The sequence below is a fragment of the Penicillium mononematosum genome, assembly GCF_028829835.1.
Source record: "Penicillium mononematosum strain IBT 11891 chromosome Unknown utg000003l:1.0-8172316.0:1.0-8177699.0, whole genome shotgun sequence".
Classification (NCBI taxonomy): Eukaryota; Fungi; Ascomycota; class Eurotiomycetes; order Eurotiales; family Aspergillaceae; genus Penicillium; species Penicillium mononematosum.
This window is the reverse complement of record NW_026643273.1, coordinates 7,259,514-7,279,118: the sequence shown is the minus strand read 5'-3', so window position 1 is coordinate 7,279,118 and position 19,605 is coordinate 7,259,514. Positions and strand designations below refer to the sequence as shown.

The 19,605-nt window shown below is 50.6% G+C and overlaps 5 protein-coding genes across 5 annotated transcripts; 3 read left to right on the top strand and 2 right to left on the bottom strand.

Annotated features, from left to right (window-relative positions):
* Positions 1 to 899: 899 nt before the first annotated feature.
* N7519_007774 (GPI anchored serine-threonine rich family protein) lies at positions 900 to 1,688 on the top strand (the record flags this gene model as incomplete). The annotated part of the gene is made up of 2 exons (XM_057294550.1): positions 900 to 1,052; positions 1,104 to 1,688. The coding sequence occupies 2 exons, from the start codon at positions 900 to 902 to the stop codon at positions 1,686 to 1,688; spliced, it is 738 nt and encodes a 245-aa protein (XP_057149361.1).
* Positions 1,689 to 2,301: 613 nt separating this feature from the next.
* On the top strand, positions 2,302 to 3,373 carry N7519_007773 (uncharacterized protein; the record flags this gene model as incomplete). The annotated part of the gene is made up of 2 exons (XM_057294549.1): positions 2,302 to 2,461; positions 2,520 to 3,373. 2 exons carry the CDS (start codon positions 2,302 to 2,304, stop codon positions 3,371 to 3,373), a joined length of 1,014 nt encoding a protein of 337 aa, XP_057149360.1.
* A 1,197-nt stretch (positions 3,374 to 4,570) lies between these two features.
* Positions 4,571 to 9,008, top strand: N7519_007772 (uncharacterized protein; the record flags this gene model as incomplete). Its single annotated transcript, XM_057294548.1, has 7 exons — positions 4,571 to 4,627; positions 4,690 to 4,715; positions 4,770 to 4,821; positions 4,872 to 4,973; positions 5,035 to 5,370; positions 5,422 to 6,367; positions 6,442 to 9,008. The coding sequence occupies 7 exons, from the start codon at positions 4,571 to 4,573 to the stop codon at positions 9,006 to 9,008; spliced, it is 4,086 nt and encodes a 1,361-aa protein (XP_057149359.1).
* Positions 9,009 to 10,502: 1,494 nt separating this feature from the next.
* Positions 10,503 to 14,137, bottom strand: N7519_007771 (ankyrin repeat domain-containing protein; the record flags this gene model as incomplete). Its single annotated transcript, XM_057294547.1, has 2 exons — positions 10,503 to 12,453; positions 12,552 to 14,137. 2 exons carry the CDS (start codon positions 14,135 to 14,137, stop codon positions 10,503 to 10,505), a joined length of 3,537 nt encoding a protein of 1,178 aa, XP_057149358.1.
* Positions 14,138 to 15,272: 1,135 nt separating this feature from the next.
* N7519_007770 (tetratricopeptide repeat protein) lies at positions 15,273 to 18,007 on the bottom strand (the record flags this gene model as incomplete). Its single annotated transcript, XM_057294546.1, has 2 exons — positions 15,273 to 17,555; positions 17,663 to 18,007. The coding sequence occupies 2 exons, from the start codon at positions 18,005 to 18,007 to the stop codon at positions 15,273 to 15,275; spliced, it is 2,628 nt and encodes an 875-aa protein (XP_057149357.1).
* Positions 18,008 to 19,605: the final 1,598 nt, after the last annotated feature.

The following is a 19,605-nucleotide window of genomic DNA, read 5'->3' as shown; positions in this document are numbered from 1 at the left end:
TATTATTGACATTGGTAATATCATTTCCTATCCATATAAGCTTACGGCTTGAACTCTATCGATATAAACAGATGACTGAGTGGAAGGCTGGGAAAGATCCGGTATTCCCCGTGCTGTATGGATGGCGATCAATTTACCCCAACCTCCAGATCATACCACTAAGCATATGGCACCCCTTGGTATGAGATCCATTATAGAAAAAGGCTCGAGAAATGCTTTATGGGGTGTAAGAGATGATCTTGTTGATCGCCATAGCCCTATAGACTAGTCCCCACCAAAACAAACCGGAAAGGGATGGCATTCTAGCATTTCCCGGCGAGTCATGTTATTGGGCCATGGGAGTTCAGTCTTCTCATCGATGAGTTATGAGCTTTTTGTTTTATTGCTGAACCATTGTTGCAGGCTTTCAGCCACTATTAGAAAGTGAAACCAAGCCGCAGTCACCGAGTCAGTTCGGTCGATGATATTGGGGTGACAGTATGACTCCCATACTCTGCAACAAAAACATTGCAACTTTCCCAGGCAAAGTCGTAAACTAAATTCGTCTCAAGAATTCCCAATTGCTAGCAGGCATTCCCCAACCAAGGTGGACGACATGCTTCCTTAGGCGTGTTGATGCTTCACTATTAGGGCTATCGGAATGCAACATTCTCCCAAAACGCCCTTTGGTCTCAGCATTAGAATACCAACAAGCGACTTCCAATGTCACTTCTGTGGGGCTTGGAGAGATCCAGGCAATTCTTGCCGCCAGTTAAGAATCGCGATGCGCCACCGAATTTCTTAAAAGTTGTATCGCGTTCTCCGTCCCAGCTCACCTACTACGCGAATATCACACAATTGTTCTAATACCACATCACTTTCATTAAAGGCAAACCCTCTATTGACTTTCTTTAATCACAATGCATTTCTCCAAGAGTGTTGTCGCCGTCACGGCTTCCCTTGTGTCCCTTGGTCTCGCCGCCGACCCTCTATCCTTCACTTCCTGGCCCAAGGAGCCCCTCGAACCTGGCAAGCCGGTCACCCTCACATGGACTGGTGCTACTCCTGATGAGGTAACACAAATCTCCCCTGATGTTCAATCATAAAAAACTGACCCCATTTAGCCTGTGACCATCCTCCTCCGCCAAGGTAACGCGGGCAATCTGCAGGACGTCAAGCCGATCACTGGCCAGGCCAATGGGGGCACTTTCACCTGGATCCCTGACGACTCTGTCAAAAAGGACGATACATACGCCTTCCAAATCAAACAGAAAGACCAGACAAACTATACCGCTCTGCTGAAGGGGGGTAGCAACCCCGCCGCTGCGCTCCCCGAAGCTAAGGATACCACCTCTGAAACTGGCGCTGCTGCCACTACTGCTGCAACCACTGGCAGCACTACCGCCTCTAACACCCAGACCACTGGTGGTACTACCGCGTCAACCCAAGGAACCCAGACCACAATGACTAGCACTGCCAGCAAGGCCCTCATAAGCTCTGCTGCCAGCCCATCTGGTAGCCCATCTGGCAGCCCTTCTAGCTCTGCCGCTGCCAGCTCCTCGGACAGCTTGAGGGCTACCCGCACTGAGGTTGTCCATGGCAAAGAAGCATCCTCCACCGAAAGCGCGCAGACTGGCGCTGCTTCTATCCCGCAATACTCCGTGCAGTTGGTAATGGGTATTGTCGGTCTGTTGGCCTACCTTGTCTAGTTCATTCATCTGTTTTGGCGTTGTCGGTCTCATCTTTGGACTGGGTGTTTTGGTGGAGTTGCGGAAAACTGGTATAACTTCCTGTATATAGAATACCCCTGGATATCGTTGATATATAGGTGGCTTGAGGCATTGAGAAAGCAATCAATTACTTTTAGCATATTCAATGCATCAGAAATGGGAACCAAGACCGAAACACGAAGAAAAAGCAAAGAAAGAAAACAAGACCTGTCGTTCTCCGCTAGCGCCATGGCATTCCGTCACAGACGCGGAGTTGGACCACAAAGAACCATGACCGATCTTCCCAACTTCAACTCTTCTTACCGCTACTTCATTGTTTTGGAATATTCTGCATCATTTTGTTTTAGTCTCCGATGATCTTTGATGATCGCATGAGACAGCGCCTTTATTGATCTGAGGTCTCCCTTGCGATGTCTAGCTGAATAAGCGAAATCATAAGACAACGACCTCGCATCATAGCTCAATTGGCTTCTAATATTGGTATGAGCCTTTCCCTTCACAGGCCCACTGGCTTTTACTCCCATCTTGCTCTTCCCATCCGGTTCCTCATGACAGGCGCGGGCGGTCACCATGGGGGGGCTTCAAACGGGTCATGAAGCGTCTCAGCCCTAGCAAAAATCTTATACCGATTGCTGCTGACCCCCCTATCCGTGCAGAAGCACCGCAAGTCAAGCTCCCGCATGTGGACACACAATTGAATATGCACCAGCATAACGGATTCCTCGACGAACCAGCCGCCGAAGGCCAGAATGGTTGGTAATCCCGATCCTACTCCCTCTATATCTCAAACTTACAATCCCCGCCCTCCAGGTGACTATACTCCAGCCTCCTCGTTTCCTTCGAACCATCCGAACCCCTCCGCGACCCCCGCCGAGACGAGTAATGGCGATCCCCCCACATCAGAATGGTCAGCAGTCGGCCACGCAGCGACAGGGAAATCAGGCCGTGTTATCCACAATCTCCAGGAGGAAATAGCACGTTTAACGCGTGAATGTACACTCTACAAGTCCCGTGCGGAGGAGTACCAAAGAACGAACGAGGCGTACAAGATCCAGCAACAAAACATGAACGAGCGCCTACGGAACCTTGAACAAGTCAACGAGACCAACCTCAACTCAATTGCACGGAAAGACCGGAAGCTAGATGAACTAAGAACAGAGCTCCAGCATGAGCGCAGCAAGCGGGAGGAAGCGGAAATGGACGCAAACCAGATTAACCAGATGATGCGTGAGGAGCGCGAGAACCACAACCGTGAACAAGCCCGGTCACTAGAGATCGCCAAGCACTACGAGACACAGTACGAGGTGCTGTCCAGCACGACAAAACGCGACAAGGCGGAGTTTACAAAACGCATCAATGCCATCTGGTCCGAGTTCACGACTATCGCCAATGCGCAGAAAACACATATACACTCTACTGAGCGGCTGGAGGTTCTTGCAGATCAGAAGAACAGGGAATTCGACTCCCTCAAGGAATCTTATGAGAAGCTGCTCGCTCAGCACTCTGCGTATAAGGAACTGAAGGATAACGACTTCCGCGACACGATTGAGTCGGCCAAATCCAATAACGATATGATCGCTGGGGTTCTTGCTCAGCTCAAGGAGACCGAGACAGAAATGAAATGGGCGATCCGACTCAATGAAAGTCGACAAAGCACGGAATAATCCGAGCGTTGTCTCTTGTCTCTTGTTTGTGCCAAACCTCAACCCCAGTCATGCGAATTGTCTATCAGCATCCTCTTCCTCTCTCTGCTTTCTGCTCGGACCCCTCAATACTTACCGCCAAACCACAGACCGCCCTCCAACTTCATTTTCCCGCCCCGATTTCACCTTCGCACTCGCTCCCATGTCTTGACCACCCACACCCTACCCACCACTCCTCTTCGTTTCTCATAGACCATTGTTGGCCGGTGCATGGCGTTTTGTTTCCCTTTGCAGCAGATACCCGTGGCAGAGTTCAATTCGGTCGTGTATCCCTTGATTTTTGTATTTCTTACTTTCACCTGCATTTTCACTTTTCCCTGTTCAATGTTGTACTGTTATCCCCCTGTTAGATATGACGCTTGATGACCTGCATTATTTTGCCTGGATATGATTACACCGTGGACATTATGGCAAGTCTTGATTCTTGCTTATGTTAAAGACACCATTAAGGAGTGGCTACCTATTTCCTTTCGGCCTAGAACTTATGGGCGTTTTATTATGCTTAACTCTGAAATTTATACTCTTTCTACTTTGCTTTGCTTTGTTCTATACATACCCTGCATCTTCCATGAATTGTATTTCAATCTCATCGTCCTAGATCTAAGATAGCACCGCGTTTTCACGCAGCGTTGCCTGCCACTGACTTCCAAAGTTGATAGACGCCGAGACTCCGATTGTTCCTTCCATTCGCAAAGGCTTGAACATTGCCGCTGCCATAATAGGAACCGTATCTCATTCGACTTTTACTTCAACCCCCCCGCTTCCTCTCTCTTCGTCGCCCTTCGCCGCTCTTCCTCCGCCATCTTCATCTCTGTCTCATATGCATCGTTAACTACGGTGTGCTCTATCAATCGATTGTCTAGGCGCTGTTTTCCTAGCCTTGTGTAATCGATTTGCTTTCACCAGCCTCTTACTTAATCGATTGTCGCTTTCCCGGGGTCAATCGATCTACCTCTTGCGGAATTGCTTCCATTCATTTTTCATTCTAATCCCCGTCTTCAAATCAATTGAAGGCCCGGCATTCCGTCCCCAATTTATTCGCATCCGTCCGACTGACGTCCGGCTCCAATTCATTTACCTCCGTCCTACTTTAATCTTCAATCCATCCAAGTCCGCATCATCACGCCAGTCCACTCAAAGCTCCCAAACGGCACCAAGATGGCTAACAACCGGACCCTTTATTTGACTTCAATGTGGTCACTGGAGGATCAAGGGGTAAGCCTACCATCCGCATACTTGTCATTCTGCATGGCCGGGACTGACTAGACTCGATATAGATCCCCGAAATCCGAGATAAGCTCAAGTATGCCATATTACTTATGCAAATTCACCTTAACGAAAACTGACTTTTTTATAGGGCATTGAATCCCGGTGCTTCGATCAAGGTCGAGTATCAACGTGATAAACATGTGGGTTTTGTACACTATTTACAATGGTGGCTTTGCTAACCCCTACCCAGATCTTGGTCGTCACTGGTCAGTTCGATGAGGAACTTGACGTCCAAATCACGTCGCTCCTTGCAAGCTATATCGAAGAGCACCGCGACGATGATCTACTTGAGGTATGTGGAGATGCATCCCTAACATCCAAGTTATATTGTACTAACGTGTGCTCTACTCAAGATGCCCAGAGTTCGTCAACTTCCAGCCTCGACCTACTTCGATCGCAATCCCCTCCCTGGCTATGGAAGCGATGCGCAGCCAAAGGTGGAAACCCTAGTGGAGGATATTATGCCGACACAACCCACTGACGATGGATCCATTGTCAAGTTCTGGTATCCCTCGCAGGCGGGATTGGGTCCAATCTCTCATGCCTCGGGCCCTCTCCTACTTCGTATTTCCAAAATGACGAAAACACAAATCAAAGTGCAGGGAGCTCGAGGGCTCCGTATTTCTGCACAACACATGGACCACATCGATGAGGCAATGGATATACTCGACTCCCTTGAAGAATGTTTGGTATGGTCCTGAGTCTTCTTTTTCCAAGTCCTCTATGTTAATATTTTCTAGGATCTCATTGAGAACCCAAACCGAGGGGTGATTATCTTCACTCCGAAGCGAGAAGATGCTACCTTTCGCATCATGGCATATTCGCAGATCAGCGCCACTGCCTTGGGGCGCATTTTAATTGACCGAAATGCCTCTCTTCGTCTCCCAAAGATAATGACCCTGGTGGTCTGCGAATTCGACGAATTTGCCAATGAGTTCCGTCCACTTCGGAAACTTCGGCAGCCGCCGCAAGTGCCCCTGAAAGATGCGAGAATTACCCGAGACTGGGAAGACTATCATTTCCCAGAGATCGGTCGGAAAGCCGAACCCCCTCTAGCGAAAATTGACCAGCATCTTGCGCCTAAAGGTGAGACCTCTCATGAGAAGAGCGATTCTCGGCACCCGTATCTATCTACTGGCAAGGCAAAGGATGTCGACAAATGGATCTCTCGGGGTGTCGATAAACGGCCATTGGCAACCGAAAGTCATACAAAAAGACCACTGGAAGACCAGCCCACCTCCCCTAAGCTTGTTGCGCCCAAGCCTGAGCCCAGCGTTTCTGTGCCACTGGACCGGAGACAGGCTGGTCCGTTCAAGCCCAATCCCGCAGGCGTCAAAGGACGCGTGGTTATGCTACCAGATGGAACCGTAGCAACCTCTAGCCAGTCTCGACAAGAAAAGCCAACAGACACCCCTCGTGGACCAAGTACCTCCATGTTTGGTAGACTCAGCTATGTGGAGAGAAACAGGAAGCAACAGGTAACCGGTTCATCTGTCTCACTGTCTCAGCAGAAAGGACCCATTAGTCTTCTTCGTAGGCCGACCGACTGCACTGCTCCAAATGCAGCTTCTCAAACATCGGGAACAATGTCTGAGGCAACCGGTCCTGTCTCTTCTACATATTCTACCTCTACTGAGGAACAAAAGTCACTTGCTACACCTCGTCTCGCAGCTCTATCCTCTCCGAGTGCGACCCCCAAACAGCCGGGAGACACGCCAAATGCAACTATTTTGCCTATCTCTCCTAACCAAGCAGCAAAGCTGAGCACTCGGCGCCGACCACCAACAATAGACAGGTCCGGGCCCTCGGCATAGCCGAGACAATGAATTTGAAGGTGATTACGAAGCCTCCAGCGCGAAGTGTTGATTCAGTGATGGGGGAGATAAAGCTAATGCTTGGGACGGCCAAGACCCCGAGGGAAACCGGAATAGACGAAGTGTCCAGCAAGCCAAAGATAACGGATCAACAGCCAACCACCACATCCACTCGGCCGGATCGCACTCCAGAGGAAACAGAAGACCTGATTGATCTTGATTGCGAAGTGACAAGCCTCAACAGTGGTTTTCAACACATTCCCGCGTTCAATCCGCTGGCCACGGCCTCATCGAGTGGTTTTCCGGAACAGTCTACAGATGCTCAACATGGCCAATTCCAGCATGGCGAGGCTGCCACCTTTACTGAAACTGGTGATATTTTCGATATGCCCAATATCAACGAGACAACTACGCAACCTCAGCTAACTCACGACGTCTCTCCTTGTCCTGAGCCAACCCAAGGTCCGATGGTGCCCCGTGCGACAACTCCAGCGTCTGTTACTAGCGAACCATTCCAACCAGGGCTCGTTACAAGTGTGACATTGCCTGATTCAGAAGTTGCTAGTTCTTCTGATGAGAGAGCCGCATCCGAAGACAAACAGAAACACGAACAGGCTCGCGAATTCCGCAGCAAGGCCGATGAGGTAGCGCTGGAATACCTGCTTCGGCAGATCAAGGATAATCCTGCCCCGGAAATTTCTAGCATTGAGGAGATTGCGCTACCTCTTGATGCTAGCATTGTTGATCCTGCACCTCGAGCTCTGTCTTCTATCTCGCGTGATAGTGCTCCGCGTGATAGTGCTCCCCGTGATAGTGCTCCTCGCGATAATACTCAGCAACGCCAACACCCTGGTCAGGGGACTGAGAGAGTGCCCTTTCTTCATCCTGACCTCATTGATATCTCACCTCATATGCTTTCCCCTCGCTTGGGTCGTGACTCTTTGAAACAATCCGAGTCCGAAAATGGTGAGCAAGATGCGGGAACAGAGGTTGCCGAAAACCTGGCTGTCTCAGATGAAGCTCAGACAAGAGAATTCCACGAGACAATGTTCCATCAACGGCCTCCTGACAAGACCTTTCAATGGGTGGATGAAGTAACCAAGGCAGTGCGGAAGGCAACGAAGGAAGTTCAGACTGCTAATGCCTTGCAGCGGAAGGAAAATGTTGGGCCCAACTCAGAGAACAAGGAAAAAGTTCAAGCCCCCATTTCTAACTTCTGGCAGCGAAGAATAGGATCCAAACCAACAGAAGCACAGCCACAAAAAAGCACTGCATTGCCCACGAAGGCGACTGTGAAATCATCAAGAGAAAAGCACATGCATGAGTCAACAGAGACTCTATTTCGCTTCCTTCAACCAATTCTTGATTCGGTTGGCAGCTTTCCTGGAATGTTGAGCCTGGAAATCCAGTTCGGGCTTATGTTCATGCCCAGCCTGCCAGCTTCAACTAAAGAGAGGGAGATGAGTTACAAGGAAGTTCACCAGCTGTTCTTCTCGGAGCATAACTTGACACCACCTCCGATTTCATTCTTCGAACGTTTGACTTCATCTCCTGCGGACATTGACTTCCTCGTCGACTTGGAAGTCAACCAAAGTCGCCTGTTCGATCAAAAATACAGCCACCGAGGCGTAAAGTACGAGTTCTGGTGCCGCGTCGGTCCGAACAGGACCATTGTCGTTTCAGTCAATGAATATGGAGATGCTATGATCCGCTATCCTGAGGTCTCGTTGGGCACGGTGCACTTGAGTTTCCCTTCACAAGTCTGGGATGCAGCTGCCAGAGTACGAGGCTTTATCGAGTACAATACGGGCGCTGACCCAGAGCTTGAAGAAGCTGCACGAATGATGGCGAAAAGCATCCAGATAGAGCCAAACAATAAACATCTTCGTATGCTGGTCCGTGTTCCTCCTGTGTCAAAGATCAAAGTTGACAAGGTGTTCATGGAACGGTGGAGCCGTCACTCTTACCTCTCGCAAAAGAGCAAGGATATATTTCTCCAAATCAGCGAAACTCAAGAGCTCCTTGCCACCCCTTCCGTTCTGGATCAGGGTATCATGGTTTTACAGAACGTCCCGCTTGAGAAACTGGTCAAAGATGGAAACCAGTGGTGGCAAGCCTCGATTGTCAGCAGCAAAGTGGACGACATAATGAAATCAAATTCCTTCCTCCAACCTGGTGACCGCAATGAGTCCTGGTGTGCGACAGATCTCCTCGGTGCAGACGTCGCGAATGTCGTCCCCTCTACTGCAGACCAAGAGCTGAGTACCCTCGGAGCCGAAGTCGGTCATTCGGGAATCGGCGCAATGTTCCAGCTTGCCAAAACCGTCGTTCAGAAGATCGACGCTGTGGGCTACTACAATAGAGGTCCGGCCAGTCTTGACAAGCGCACGAACACGTCGAACGACCGCAGCCAGGGTGGTTCAGGTACGGTCAAGGAGTCGTCTACTTACTTGGGAAAGCAAATGGTGCCCTGGGTTCCGCAAACTGGGACTAAGGAAAAGCACAAGTGGTGATGAGAGGATGACGATGGATGGATCTCTGGAGTGGGGAAATGTGACAGATGTATCCTTGTTATTGTCGTTTGATTCATAGGATCTTTATGGTTCATAGGATCTTTATGGGTTCATATGTGTACCCGGACGACATGAAGTTGCACTTAAGTTGATAACACAAAAAAAGTATTAAAAAAAGAATCAATGTTCGATATTTTAATCTCCATGTGGTTATTCTGTGTGGTTCAAAGTTAGGCCTATAGTAGATACACATATCTTAGCTATCCAGTCCATCTTGTATAAGATGAACTGGGTTATAAGCTGAAATAAAGCCGGTATGCATAATGAAGTCTACATCGTGCCTAGGTGTATTGACGGATCAGTAATCAGAAAAAAGGGTCAGGATTGATATAAAATTACCCATATGTAGTCAAAATAGGGCTTGGTGGCGGCCTCCTTCATATCAGGTTGTAGGATAGGGCACTTCGATGCACTAGCATTCTAGCGGATCTTCGAGTTGTATCCCTGACATTCATTTCCGACAATCTGTACGCATTCGTGTTGATTGGCTAGTTGTGACTTTGTTCCTATGAGACTCATGCTATTGTTAAATTCGCCGAGTCTCTATCTACGCGCGTCGTGCGTTATGGATTTCACAAGCTCTCAAGTCAAACGGCCACAACGCGCTCAGCAAACCAACTACTGTGATCATGACGATCTCTGTGTAATTGTTGAAGCAGCCTTACTGCCTATCGCAGGTAGGACACATAGTTGATCTTCCTTCCTCTTTCTCCTCAGTCAACAGCTCCATCTTACACATTGTTCTTTTCCACCTCGCCTTCTCTACAGTGATCAGACATCTCAATGAAAATTCCCCTACGGAGAACTCTTGTTCAGTAACACTAATGTGAAATCATACCAAGCGGAAATGTTGGCTGCCTGAGGCCACCACGTAGCTCGTTTTCTCTCTCTCTCTTCCTTTCTCTTCTCTCTCTCAGTGAGGGCTTCGCTCGGCATACATCACTGTCTATCTCCATTCCTCCTTGCATAGCCTTTCATCAGGAAATGAGACATTGCATTGCCTGATCACTGTCGGTATAGCCTGAAGCAGTTATCCCTTCGTGCCAGACTACTTCAATTTCTCTGCCACGTCAAAGAGGGCTCCTCCTACCAGTTTCACCATCCAACCTAGAGAGGCTTGCATTGTCGTCTGCTGCCAGCAATTCTCTTACCACCTTACTGTGACCTCCTATTCGCGCTGCTTGGAGAGCGTGTCGGAGAGCTGTTTGATCGAATCGTCGAGCAGGAATTTTGTCGACATCTTCTTTTGCTGCTAGAAGTGCATGTACCACCTTAAGGTGGCCTCCTCCTGCGGCTGCCTGAAGAGCTGTTTCACCCCCAAATATAGTAGGAGATGCGTTGACGTCTGACTTTGCTGCTAGCAGTGCCTGTACCACCTTTAGGTGACCTCCTCTTGCGGCCGCTTGGAGAGCTGTCTGGATGTCATTTTTAGCGTTAACGTCTGCGTTCGCTGTTAGAAGTTGTTTGTACTACCTTAAGGTGGCCCCCTCCTGCGGCTGATTGAAGAGCTGTTTCACCCCTAAATATAGTAGGAGATGCGTTGACATCTGCCTTTGCTGCTAGCAGTGCCTGTACCACCTTTAGGTGACCTCCTCTTGCAGCCACCTGGAGAGCTGTCTGGGCGCCATTTTCAGCGTTAACGTCTGCTTTTGCTGCTAAAAGTGTTTGCACCACCTTAAGATGACCCCCTCCTGCGGCCGCTTGGAGAGCTGTCTGGGCGCCATTTTCGGCGTTAACGTCTGCTTTTGCTGCTAGAAGCGTTTCCACCACTTTAAGATGGCCTCCTGCTGCGGCCACTTGGAGAGCTGTTAAGCCATCTAAAGCAGGGCATGCATTGACGTCTGCTTCTGCTGCTAGCAGTGCCTGTACTACCTGTAGGTGACCTCCTCTTGCTGCCATATGGAGAGCTGTCTGTCTACCTTCAGCAAGAGATGCGTTGACGTCTGCTTCTGCTGCTAGCAGTGCCTGTAATACATGTAGGTGACCTCCTCTTGCTGCCATATGGAGGGCTGTCTGGCCACCTTTAGCAAGAGATGCGTTAACGTCTGCTTTTGCCGCTAGAAGTGCTTCCACCACTTTAAGATGGCCTTTGCCCGCGGCCGCTTGGAGAGCTGTTTGGCCAAGAAATTCAGCAGGAGGTGCGTTGACATCGGCATTTGCTGCTAGCAGTGTCTGCACCGCTTCAAGCTGACCTCGTTCTGCTGCCGCTTGGAGGGCTGTTCTGTGATTTACTTGAGCGTCAATGTCAGCCCCTGCTTGAAGCAACATTGTTAGGGAACGAGTGCATCCATCTAGTGCAGCATATGACAATGCATGATTCAAGTTGTCTATGGTATCTTTGAAGCGGACGAGCACCTCAGTGTATTGACAACGATTGTGAATGTCGGCGCTGCGAAAAATTTCGTTCTTCACATCTTCCGACAAAACGTGAGACTGATGTCTTGCATAGTATAAAAGCAATGCGTAATGTTCATGGGCCAATAACCAATGTATAGCCTCTGGTATATCATTTCTCTTGTTGTGGGTCTGCTGCTCCGACTCCCATGGTCTATATGCAGGAACATCATCGCCTTCTATGCACCGGCGAAACAACCGCCACATGTTGCAGTCCATATCGGGAGTGAAATCAGTCAGATGGCTGTGCCAGTAAGCCCTAGCGTATTCGAGAAACTGAAATCCTTGCTTCCGGAGTTCTAGCTCCAGGCGTGAAGAATTCTCATCTTCAAGTATTTCTTGCGCCGTCCTCTCTACCTCTCGAGTGCTGAAATGCCGCAGCTCGCGATGACGTGAAAGAATCCTTTGGACCATCTGGCCAGTAACTCTTCTAGAAGAGTGGGTGGGAAGAGTACTAGTACCGAACTGAACGGGCTTGATAGGTATACCAGAACCATTCTTAAATTTCGTCAACTGACGCTTGAAGTTGGTGAAGTCCAGGTACGTCATACAAAGGAACCCAAAATTCCGGTCGACGCTTGCCATGTCGAATTGCGCCGTGTGTGGGCCGTTCGTGATCAAAAGACATTCTTTCACACTACGATGAACATAGTGTACGGTGTATTCCTCTTCATCAACGAATGTCAATCCGCAACAGCCATTGATGATCCTATCCATGTCGTTGGGAACCTTTGTGTGGTCAAAGGACTTTTGTTCGAGGGAAAGACTAAGGGCTTCTCGATATTCCGTGACTGTCAATGGCCGCTTCACTGCCCCGCAATATTGTAGTAGCTTCATTGCCTGCTCCGCGGCCCTTCCTTCTCGGACACGACGGAGTTTTCGATCATATAGCTCAGCCAAGCTGTGTGGAAGCTGCTTCAATGCTTCCAAGATGTCATGATCACAATTCTGTGCGCAAAGCTCTTCGATACAGAGGCTTGCCCAGAGGAACCTACGTTTTTCAAAGTATGTTAGCAAAGCATTTTGGATTGCGTGGTCATATGGCCTTATCTTAACACATATCTTCGCTTAGGCGGCGTTAACACTTACATTCCGTCTGATTTGGCCCTTAAGGTGTCGTATATCTCTGTGACGATTGCTTGATCCCCGAGAGTCAAAACTTCATCGTCCAGACACTTATACAAGGTCTCGGTAATATAGTGATCCATATCCGACTTGACTTTTTCCTCGTTCACCATGATTCTATACTGCGGTGCGGTCGATTTGAACCGTTTTTCAAGACCAGGTCGACCCGCACAGATGACTTTGAAACCGATATAGTTGCTGCAGAGTTCAATCATAGCTTGTGCCAGTGCTTGAACTTGACTGCCATCACATTCGTCCAGTCCGTCCAGGACAACATAGTACTTCGTACCCTTGCCAGCCTGCAGATGAGATAACAAGAACCGAACGACGTCGGTCGCGCTGCTAATATCTTCGGTGGTCTCCTGCAAGGAGAGCAAAGTTTCATACTCGCTTTGCTCAATCTGAGTATCGAGTATTTGACGAGCAAGGCTTCCGAGAATGTTCCTCGCGGATAAAGATGCCTCATTGTCAAGGCGGCAGAAGTAATAGGATACGGTCTCATTCCTCTTGCGGGCCGCATGTAACTGCAAGTGATCCACCACATTAGACATTAGCACTGTCTTGCCCATGCCTATGGTGCCTAAACACCAGAGTATCGCGGTTCTTGGGTCGTCTTTCCACTCATCAAAGACCGACTCTTTCTGAAACCACTCAGCCGTGGTTGGAACACGTTGCTTCATGGTCTGCCTCCAAGGAGAGACATGGTTGATAGCAGAAAGGTTGTTTCGAATGCTTGTCTTCAATTTCGCCATTTCCCCTTTTTTCAATTTTATTCGCCACTCGCTTGCATCGGCTTGTTGCTTCAGTGATTTCTTGTAGAAACCTAGGACTTTTGGTCGGAATGTTGAATTCTCTCGGCTTTCATATTCTAGCAGCTTTTTCGCTTCCTTGTCTGCTTGCTTTGATGCGAGGGATACCTCGAGGTTTATCTTGTTTGTAGCTTCATCCAGCAGGTCTAAGGACGACTTAAATTCGGATTCAAAAGGACTTAGGATCGACGAAAGAGTTTGCTTGAGGGCGGTTCGACGGGAGACTTGAATTATCTTGACACACATATTGATAATGATGGCGTAAAAGTCACAAAGGGCACGTTGGAGACTGATAGAGTCGGGATAGAGTAGGCCAAATTGTTGATATGTCGGAGAAAATTTGCCGATGCGCATGATCATGCTCGTTACTTTGTCAAAGTAAGAGGCCACATTGCTCGCCGTCAATATAGCAGTCTTCACACCTCCCCAGACGAGGGCCGCCACTATTGGACTAGAGCTAACGAATGTGTCCACAACACCGGTGAACTGTTGCGTTGCCTCTAAGAAGGTACATAGCCGTGGAGCCACGCACCTCCTCGTCGTGCTGCTATTTCTAGCATCGATTTCTGCGACAAACTCTATGACGCTCGCAATATCTGGAGTCGTGGCGCTTTTTTGAAATTCTCGTTTTTGCTCCTCTGTCAAGGCATTCTGGAAATCCTTCAATGCTGTATTGAGGGATTGTGTAGGGTCTGCGTCTTCCGCGTGCGCTCCTGCTCTCGAAGATAGTTGAAGAGTCATTAGACTGTTTCTAATACACAATACACATGCAAAAATGGCATTCCCATATGTCTTGTCGTTGCAGGCTCAGAGTGTGAAGGGTGGGGCGGGGTTGATGTACTAGTTGACAAAAGCTGCCCAGCTGCTAACTACATATGTATGTGATTAACTATATACCAATTAGGGTCAGCCACATCAGTGAACACATCACGTGCCCCTAAAGTTGTGGCCCCCAGCGCAGAGTAGGGCCTGATATATATGTACCTATACGTACCGGATTTTCCCTGGCGTGTGGGGCTTTCCTATTCGATCTACCGCCGCTTTTATGAGGGTGCTCAGGCTCAGGCTCACTAAGTAGATGTCAGCACGGAATCAAATCAGTGATCATGCTCAGTTCAGTCACGTGCAGAATGACTAATGCTTAGTGAGTATTGCTCAGCGAGTGCTGATTGGGTGCTCCCTGATTTCTCAGTGATAATCTGTTAGCCGGAAATACACCTTTCCCGTCCCGTCCTTTATATATTTACGCTTTACAGACAGTAGCCACCTTGTTGAATACAGAAACGCGTTGCCTTATGAAAAAGGCCAGTATTAATGGGAATTAACTAGCCAGTCGCCAACGGATCAGGCAGCTTTCACCGTCCTGACAGAAAGGATCAGCCAAAACATGGCAAGGGTCATCAGAGATACCCCGTAGCTTACAGTATAGAGGGATGAATGTAACTAGCAAGCACGACGCACTATACTGGTCTCTATAGAGTAAGGAAGCTTTTTGGCCCGCAAGCGCTTCGGAAAGTATATCAGGTTCTCCCTCACCCAAGCCTTGCAGGAAAAATAAGACGTTGCCAGGCTGAGCTTACCATTGCTTCGCCACTACAGGGTACCAGTGGATGCATGCCCATTCGAGATTGTTGTTCAAGCAAGCCCGCCTTGTCTGCGGGGTGGCACATTAAGGAGAAATCTCAGCTGTTTATATGTGGCCCCGAATAGCAACTGCTGCCAAGAGCCAGAGAATCCCCTATGCTAGTGGGCCTCAATGGGGAGGCAGGAATTATTCTACATCTAGCCTAGGCCACCAAAGAACATGTTGACACTGCTGCTTAATCGCGGATGTCATGCGGATGGAAACTAGCATGCCTCAACCACTCCCAGTGGCCTAGGAAACCCAAATAACGACGCCCACCCTCAACCCAAGCCTCCCCGCCCCCTTAACAGTGCAACAGAAGCACGGTCCCCCAGCCCTACGAACAACGGCCGCCCTGGCAACATGCGCACACCACGCCCGCGCGACCACCTCGGCCCCGGGAGCAGATGCGTTGATAACAATGATCTCCTCTTCCACAGACTCCGGTGTTACCTCCGCTATCTCATCTATCGAGACGTTCCGGAACCTGTAATCATCAAGTTGTCGGCGGTGGATCTTATGGCCCCTTGCTTGACCGGAAAGCGAGCAGGGCGGGAGGGTGATAAAGACGGGGGTATGCTCCAAGGCGAAGGTGATTTCCTTCCCCGTCCCGGGCTGTCTAAAAGCCAGAGAAGCGCTCCAGAGCCAGGTACCCCCAGGCTCGAACTGGTGGGAGCGATAGGCGCGGCGGAGATCCAGCGAGCGTAGTTCCCACGCGGCGGTGTCCCGTTGCGGAGGATGCAAGTTGAAAATCTCCGGCTGGTTTGTGACGCGCCAGAGTGGCGCAAGGTCCGGGTTTCCCGCAATGACGATGTCTCTAGTTGACTCTGCAGAAGGCGGGGGGAGCAGTGCAGAGGCCGGGTTGAACGCCACCGTCGTGATGAGGCAGTGTGCCGCGGGGGCCTCCTCGTCCGTCTGCGTGTGCAACGTTGCTGTTGGGCATGGGCCGACCCAGCCGTTGAGCGAGGTGACGCCAGGCAGGCAGCCGAGGACGCGGCCGAGGACTGAGCGGCTGCGCCAGTAGCTGCACTCGGGCAGCGCGACGCCGCATTCGCTATTCGGCGCCATTCCCACGCTTTGGATTGCCGGCGTGCTGAGGACCAGCATCGCCATGAGGACGTGTGCGAAGTGCTTGCCCGGGAGCATCACGGCGAAGAGCCAGTCCATCTGGACAGGGTAAATGGGTTCGTGCAACGCAAGCCAGTCCTCGCAGGCCTTCTTAGCGCAACGCCGGACGGCTTCAAGGTACGGCCACTGCATCCGCTCTGCGAAGAGGAACAGGCCCTCGAGCTGCTGCTCGTGCTTAGCCGGTCGCGGCGCGATCGTTCGGCCCATGGGGTCCAGGTCTGCGATTCTCCGAGCGCGCATGAGCGCCGCTTTTTCTTTCTCGCTCGCGGCTTGCTCGATTGCCTTCAGCTCCGCGCCGAGCGCGTCTTGTGCTTTGTCTATGTCCTGGAGGATCGGTAGCTTCTCGTCGAATGTGTGTGCGAGGGGCACGGCTTCGCGGAAGGCCTCCTGCGCCCGGAGATAGTTCTTGTAGCCCAGGCATGCCCTGCCCAGGAGGACATATCCCGCCGGACGATCCAGGTCCAGTCGCTGCAGTATCACAGCATCCCTCGCTGCATCCCTGTAGTTCTGGAATCTGAGCAGCCACTCGCCCCTCGCCTGGACGGTGTCGTAGTTTGCCGGATTAATCGCGAGCGCTTCGTAGAAGAGGACCGCAGCACGCTGAAACTGCTTCGCCTCGGTAGCCTCTTCTGCGAGACGAACCAGCTCTCGTGCCTTCTGCCGATCCTGTTCGGGTACGCCAGCCGCTTTGGCATCCTGCACTTCCCGCGCGAGCGCGCCATGCCCGCCAACGTGGATCCTTGTGTTTGCAAACCACCGTTCGCTGATAATCAACGACGCAAGGATCGCACGCGTGAAACGAGCATATATCCCCTTCGTAGCCCCGGCACCTTGCATCCCCATCCCCGCCCCCGAGGCAAGCCGCAGCGCAAGCTCCCTCGCCATAACCATGCGCATCCAGTCGGCCCACGCGCCCTCATACGAGCCCTCGTGGAAACGTGTCATCGTTTCGGCAATAACCGAGCGGCCCGAAAGATCCTCCTGCTCGTGGTGAAACGCGAATAGGAATTCGAGCACGCGCTCGCTGTGCCCCATCTCCTGCATTTCCCACGACCCCGCTATACCCTCCCACGCCGCCTTCCCAACCGTCTCAACCAACGCGGCGATTTCCTCCTCGGAGTCATCGGCAGGCACAGTCCCGGATCGGATCTCCTCGATCCTGCAGAGCAGCGTCGCCGGGTCGAAGGTTAGGTCGGGAACCTCGAGGAGGAGGTTTGGGTGTACCCGCTGGGGCATCCGGCCGTGTGCGAGTTCGGCGTTCCAGAGATCGAGGCCGAAGCCCTCGACTGTAACCGTCCCGTTGACATGGGCGTGGTCGTACAGCGGTGAGGCTTCGGGGTCGAAGAGGATGCAGTCTTCCTCGTTTAGCTCGTTTGGGCTCTCGCAGTGGCGGCGGAGGTATTTACTCTGGATTCGGTAGAGTTCTGGTCGCAGTTAGCTGTCTTCAAGCCTATATAATGTGCCAGGTAGCGTAGCTCTATATACCAAACGACGGATGCTCCGCCTCCACGAACCCGTGCTCCGCCCCCGACATCTTCGTCAAGCCGGCCAGCTTTCCATAGGGCCCGTCCCCTTTCCTCGCCAAACCGATGCACATCCACCGCGATGCGCGGGCGATAAGCGGTCGCAACCTGGATGGTAAACACCAAACTGCCCTCCCGTTCGTCTTTGATGAACATCCGCGCGGCAGCGAGACCACTGTCAACATTCGCGGCATTGGAATTGGCTGGCGCATTCTTCCGGCCTTCGTTTGGCGTCCTCTCCGCCGAGGCTGCGGCGTCTGTCTTTCCACTTGCATTGGGATCCTTCCCGGTCCGACCTATTGACATCCTCTTGAATCGGGCTTTGATGCTGTTCATCTTTGCTGTGAGATGGGGCGTGGAAAGCCTATTGCCTGAGGTGAAGTGGAGGAGTTACTCTGCGAGGTTATTGGGACGACCGTCCTACTTTAAGGCACTGCAACGCCGTGCGCTAATGCAATTGGATACGAGCCGTATGAGAACTCGCTCATCTTACTGGCTATATGCCGAGAGGGCCATTCGCGGGGTTCTACTGGCCGAGTGTCTGGGCGGGACACTTGGCAGTTTCTGGGCGTCTAATCACGGCGTTGGTGGGATCTATGTAAGTCCGTGGTAAGCGCAGGGTATAGGAACTATCTGGTCGGGTATATGTGGGTGATAGTAGTTATTGACGAGCATTCATGGACAGAGGGGGATGCTGCAGCTATGGTCTTGCTTCTATGCTTGATTATATCTTTTGACATCAATATTGACCCGACTTTCTAGATATTATTCCGGCTGTATGCGTTCTCATCGATACCTCGTGGGACAAATATCCAGCAACGGTTTGAATACATGCTGCAGACTGACTTCTGAAACGTGAAATCATTCCAATCCGGTTTCGGCGCCGAGGTAGTAAATGTGCATTCTGTACACCGTGTCGCAGCATCTAGATAAATTGGCATCATGTCTCCCTCGTCTTCGCTGTGTTCGATCCATTTCCGCGCGACCTCGGGGCGGGGATAGTGAGCTACTTGCGAGGTTCAGTCCGTTATCTGCTGCGAATGACTCGATTGATTGGGCGTGCCAGAGTTCTAAGAGGAGGATGCCGAGTTCGAGCATTGAGTCTCGTATACTGTACGAACATTTTGTACGGAGTGGTGGGCAGGTTCGGAATACGGCTTTGATGAATGGAAAGTATTGCTGTTTTGAAATGAGTTTTGTCTCAGTGTTGGTCGTACAGTGACGATGACGATTATGATCTCATTTACCCTGACCCCTCGCAAAGCGATACGCAGGCTACAACAAATATAAATATCTCTGATTACGTACATGTAGAGTCTTCCACTTCCTAAAAACGAACTTAGAGCCTCATGACGGCCTCTCGTGGCCTAGTTGCCGCTCCCATTGTTAGGCTGCCCCTGTGGCGCGCGGTTTTAGAAACCTCAAGATGTCTATAGAGAGACTACCTTACCTTTTTCTCTCTATAGGATTGCTGAGATAACTTAAGATATGGTCATTGTCCTCTGTATTGTCTAGCACGGTCCGTTTAGCTTAAGTCAGTTCGCCCTAGTGTGGACCACTGTCTCTTGCTAAACTTTGGCTAAGAATTACCTCGCTCTCGTCTCGAGACTTTCTATGTATAGGGGGACGACAGTCAGATCCTCCAACCTAAATGTTCGATAGGTATCCTATAAAGGCCGGAAGGGCTGAGAGCGGAAAGTTTGATAGAGCGTTCGTTGCCGTTGAAACCAGCTTGTGTTGTGATATGGCAAAGTAGTGATTGTTAAAGTCGGTTGTTGTAAGTGGTGAAGGATTGTTGTGAAAGCGGCGGTATAGGTCATCTATAGTGAGAGTAGGACTTTGAATTGGGCTTCGAGTTGGGTTGAGGGTAGATGGGTAGTGGTATGCTGTAGTTGTTGGTGTTTCTGGTGCTCACTTGGCGCTGAAGTATGACG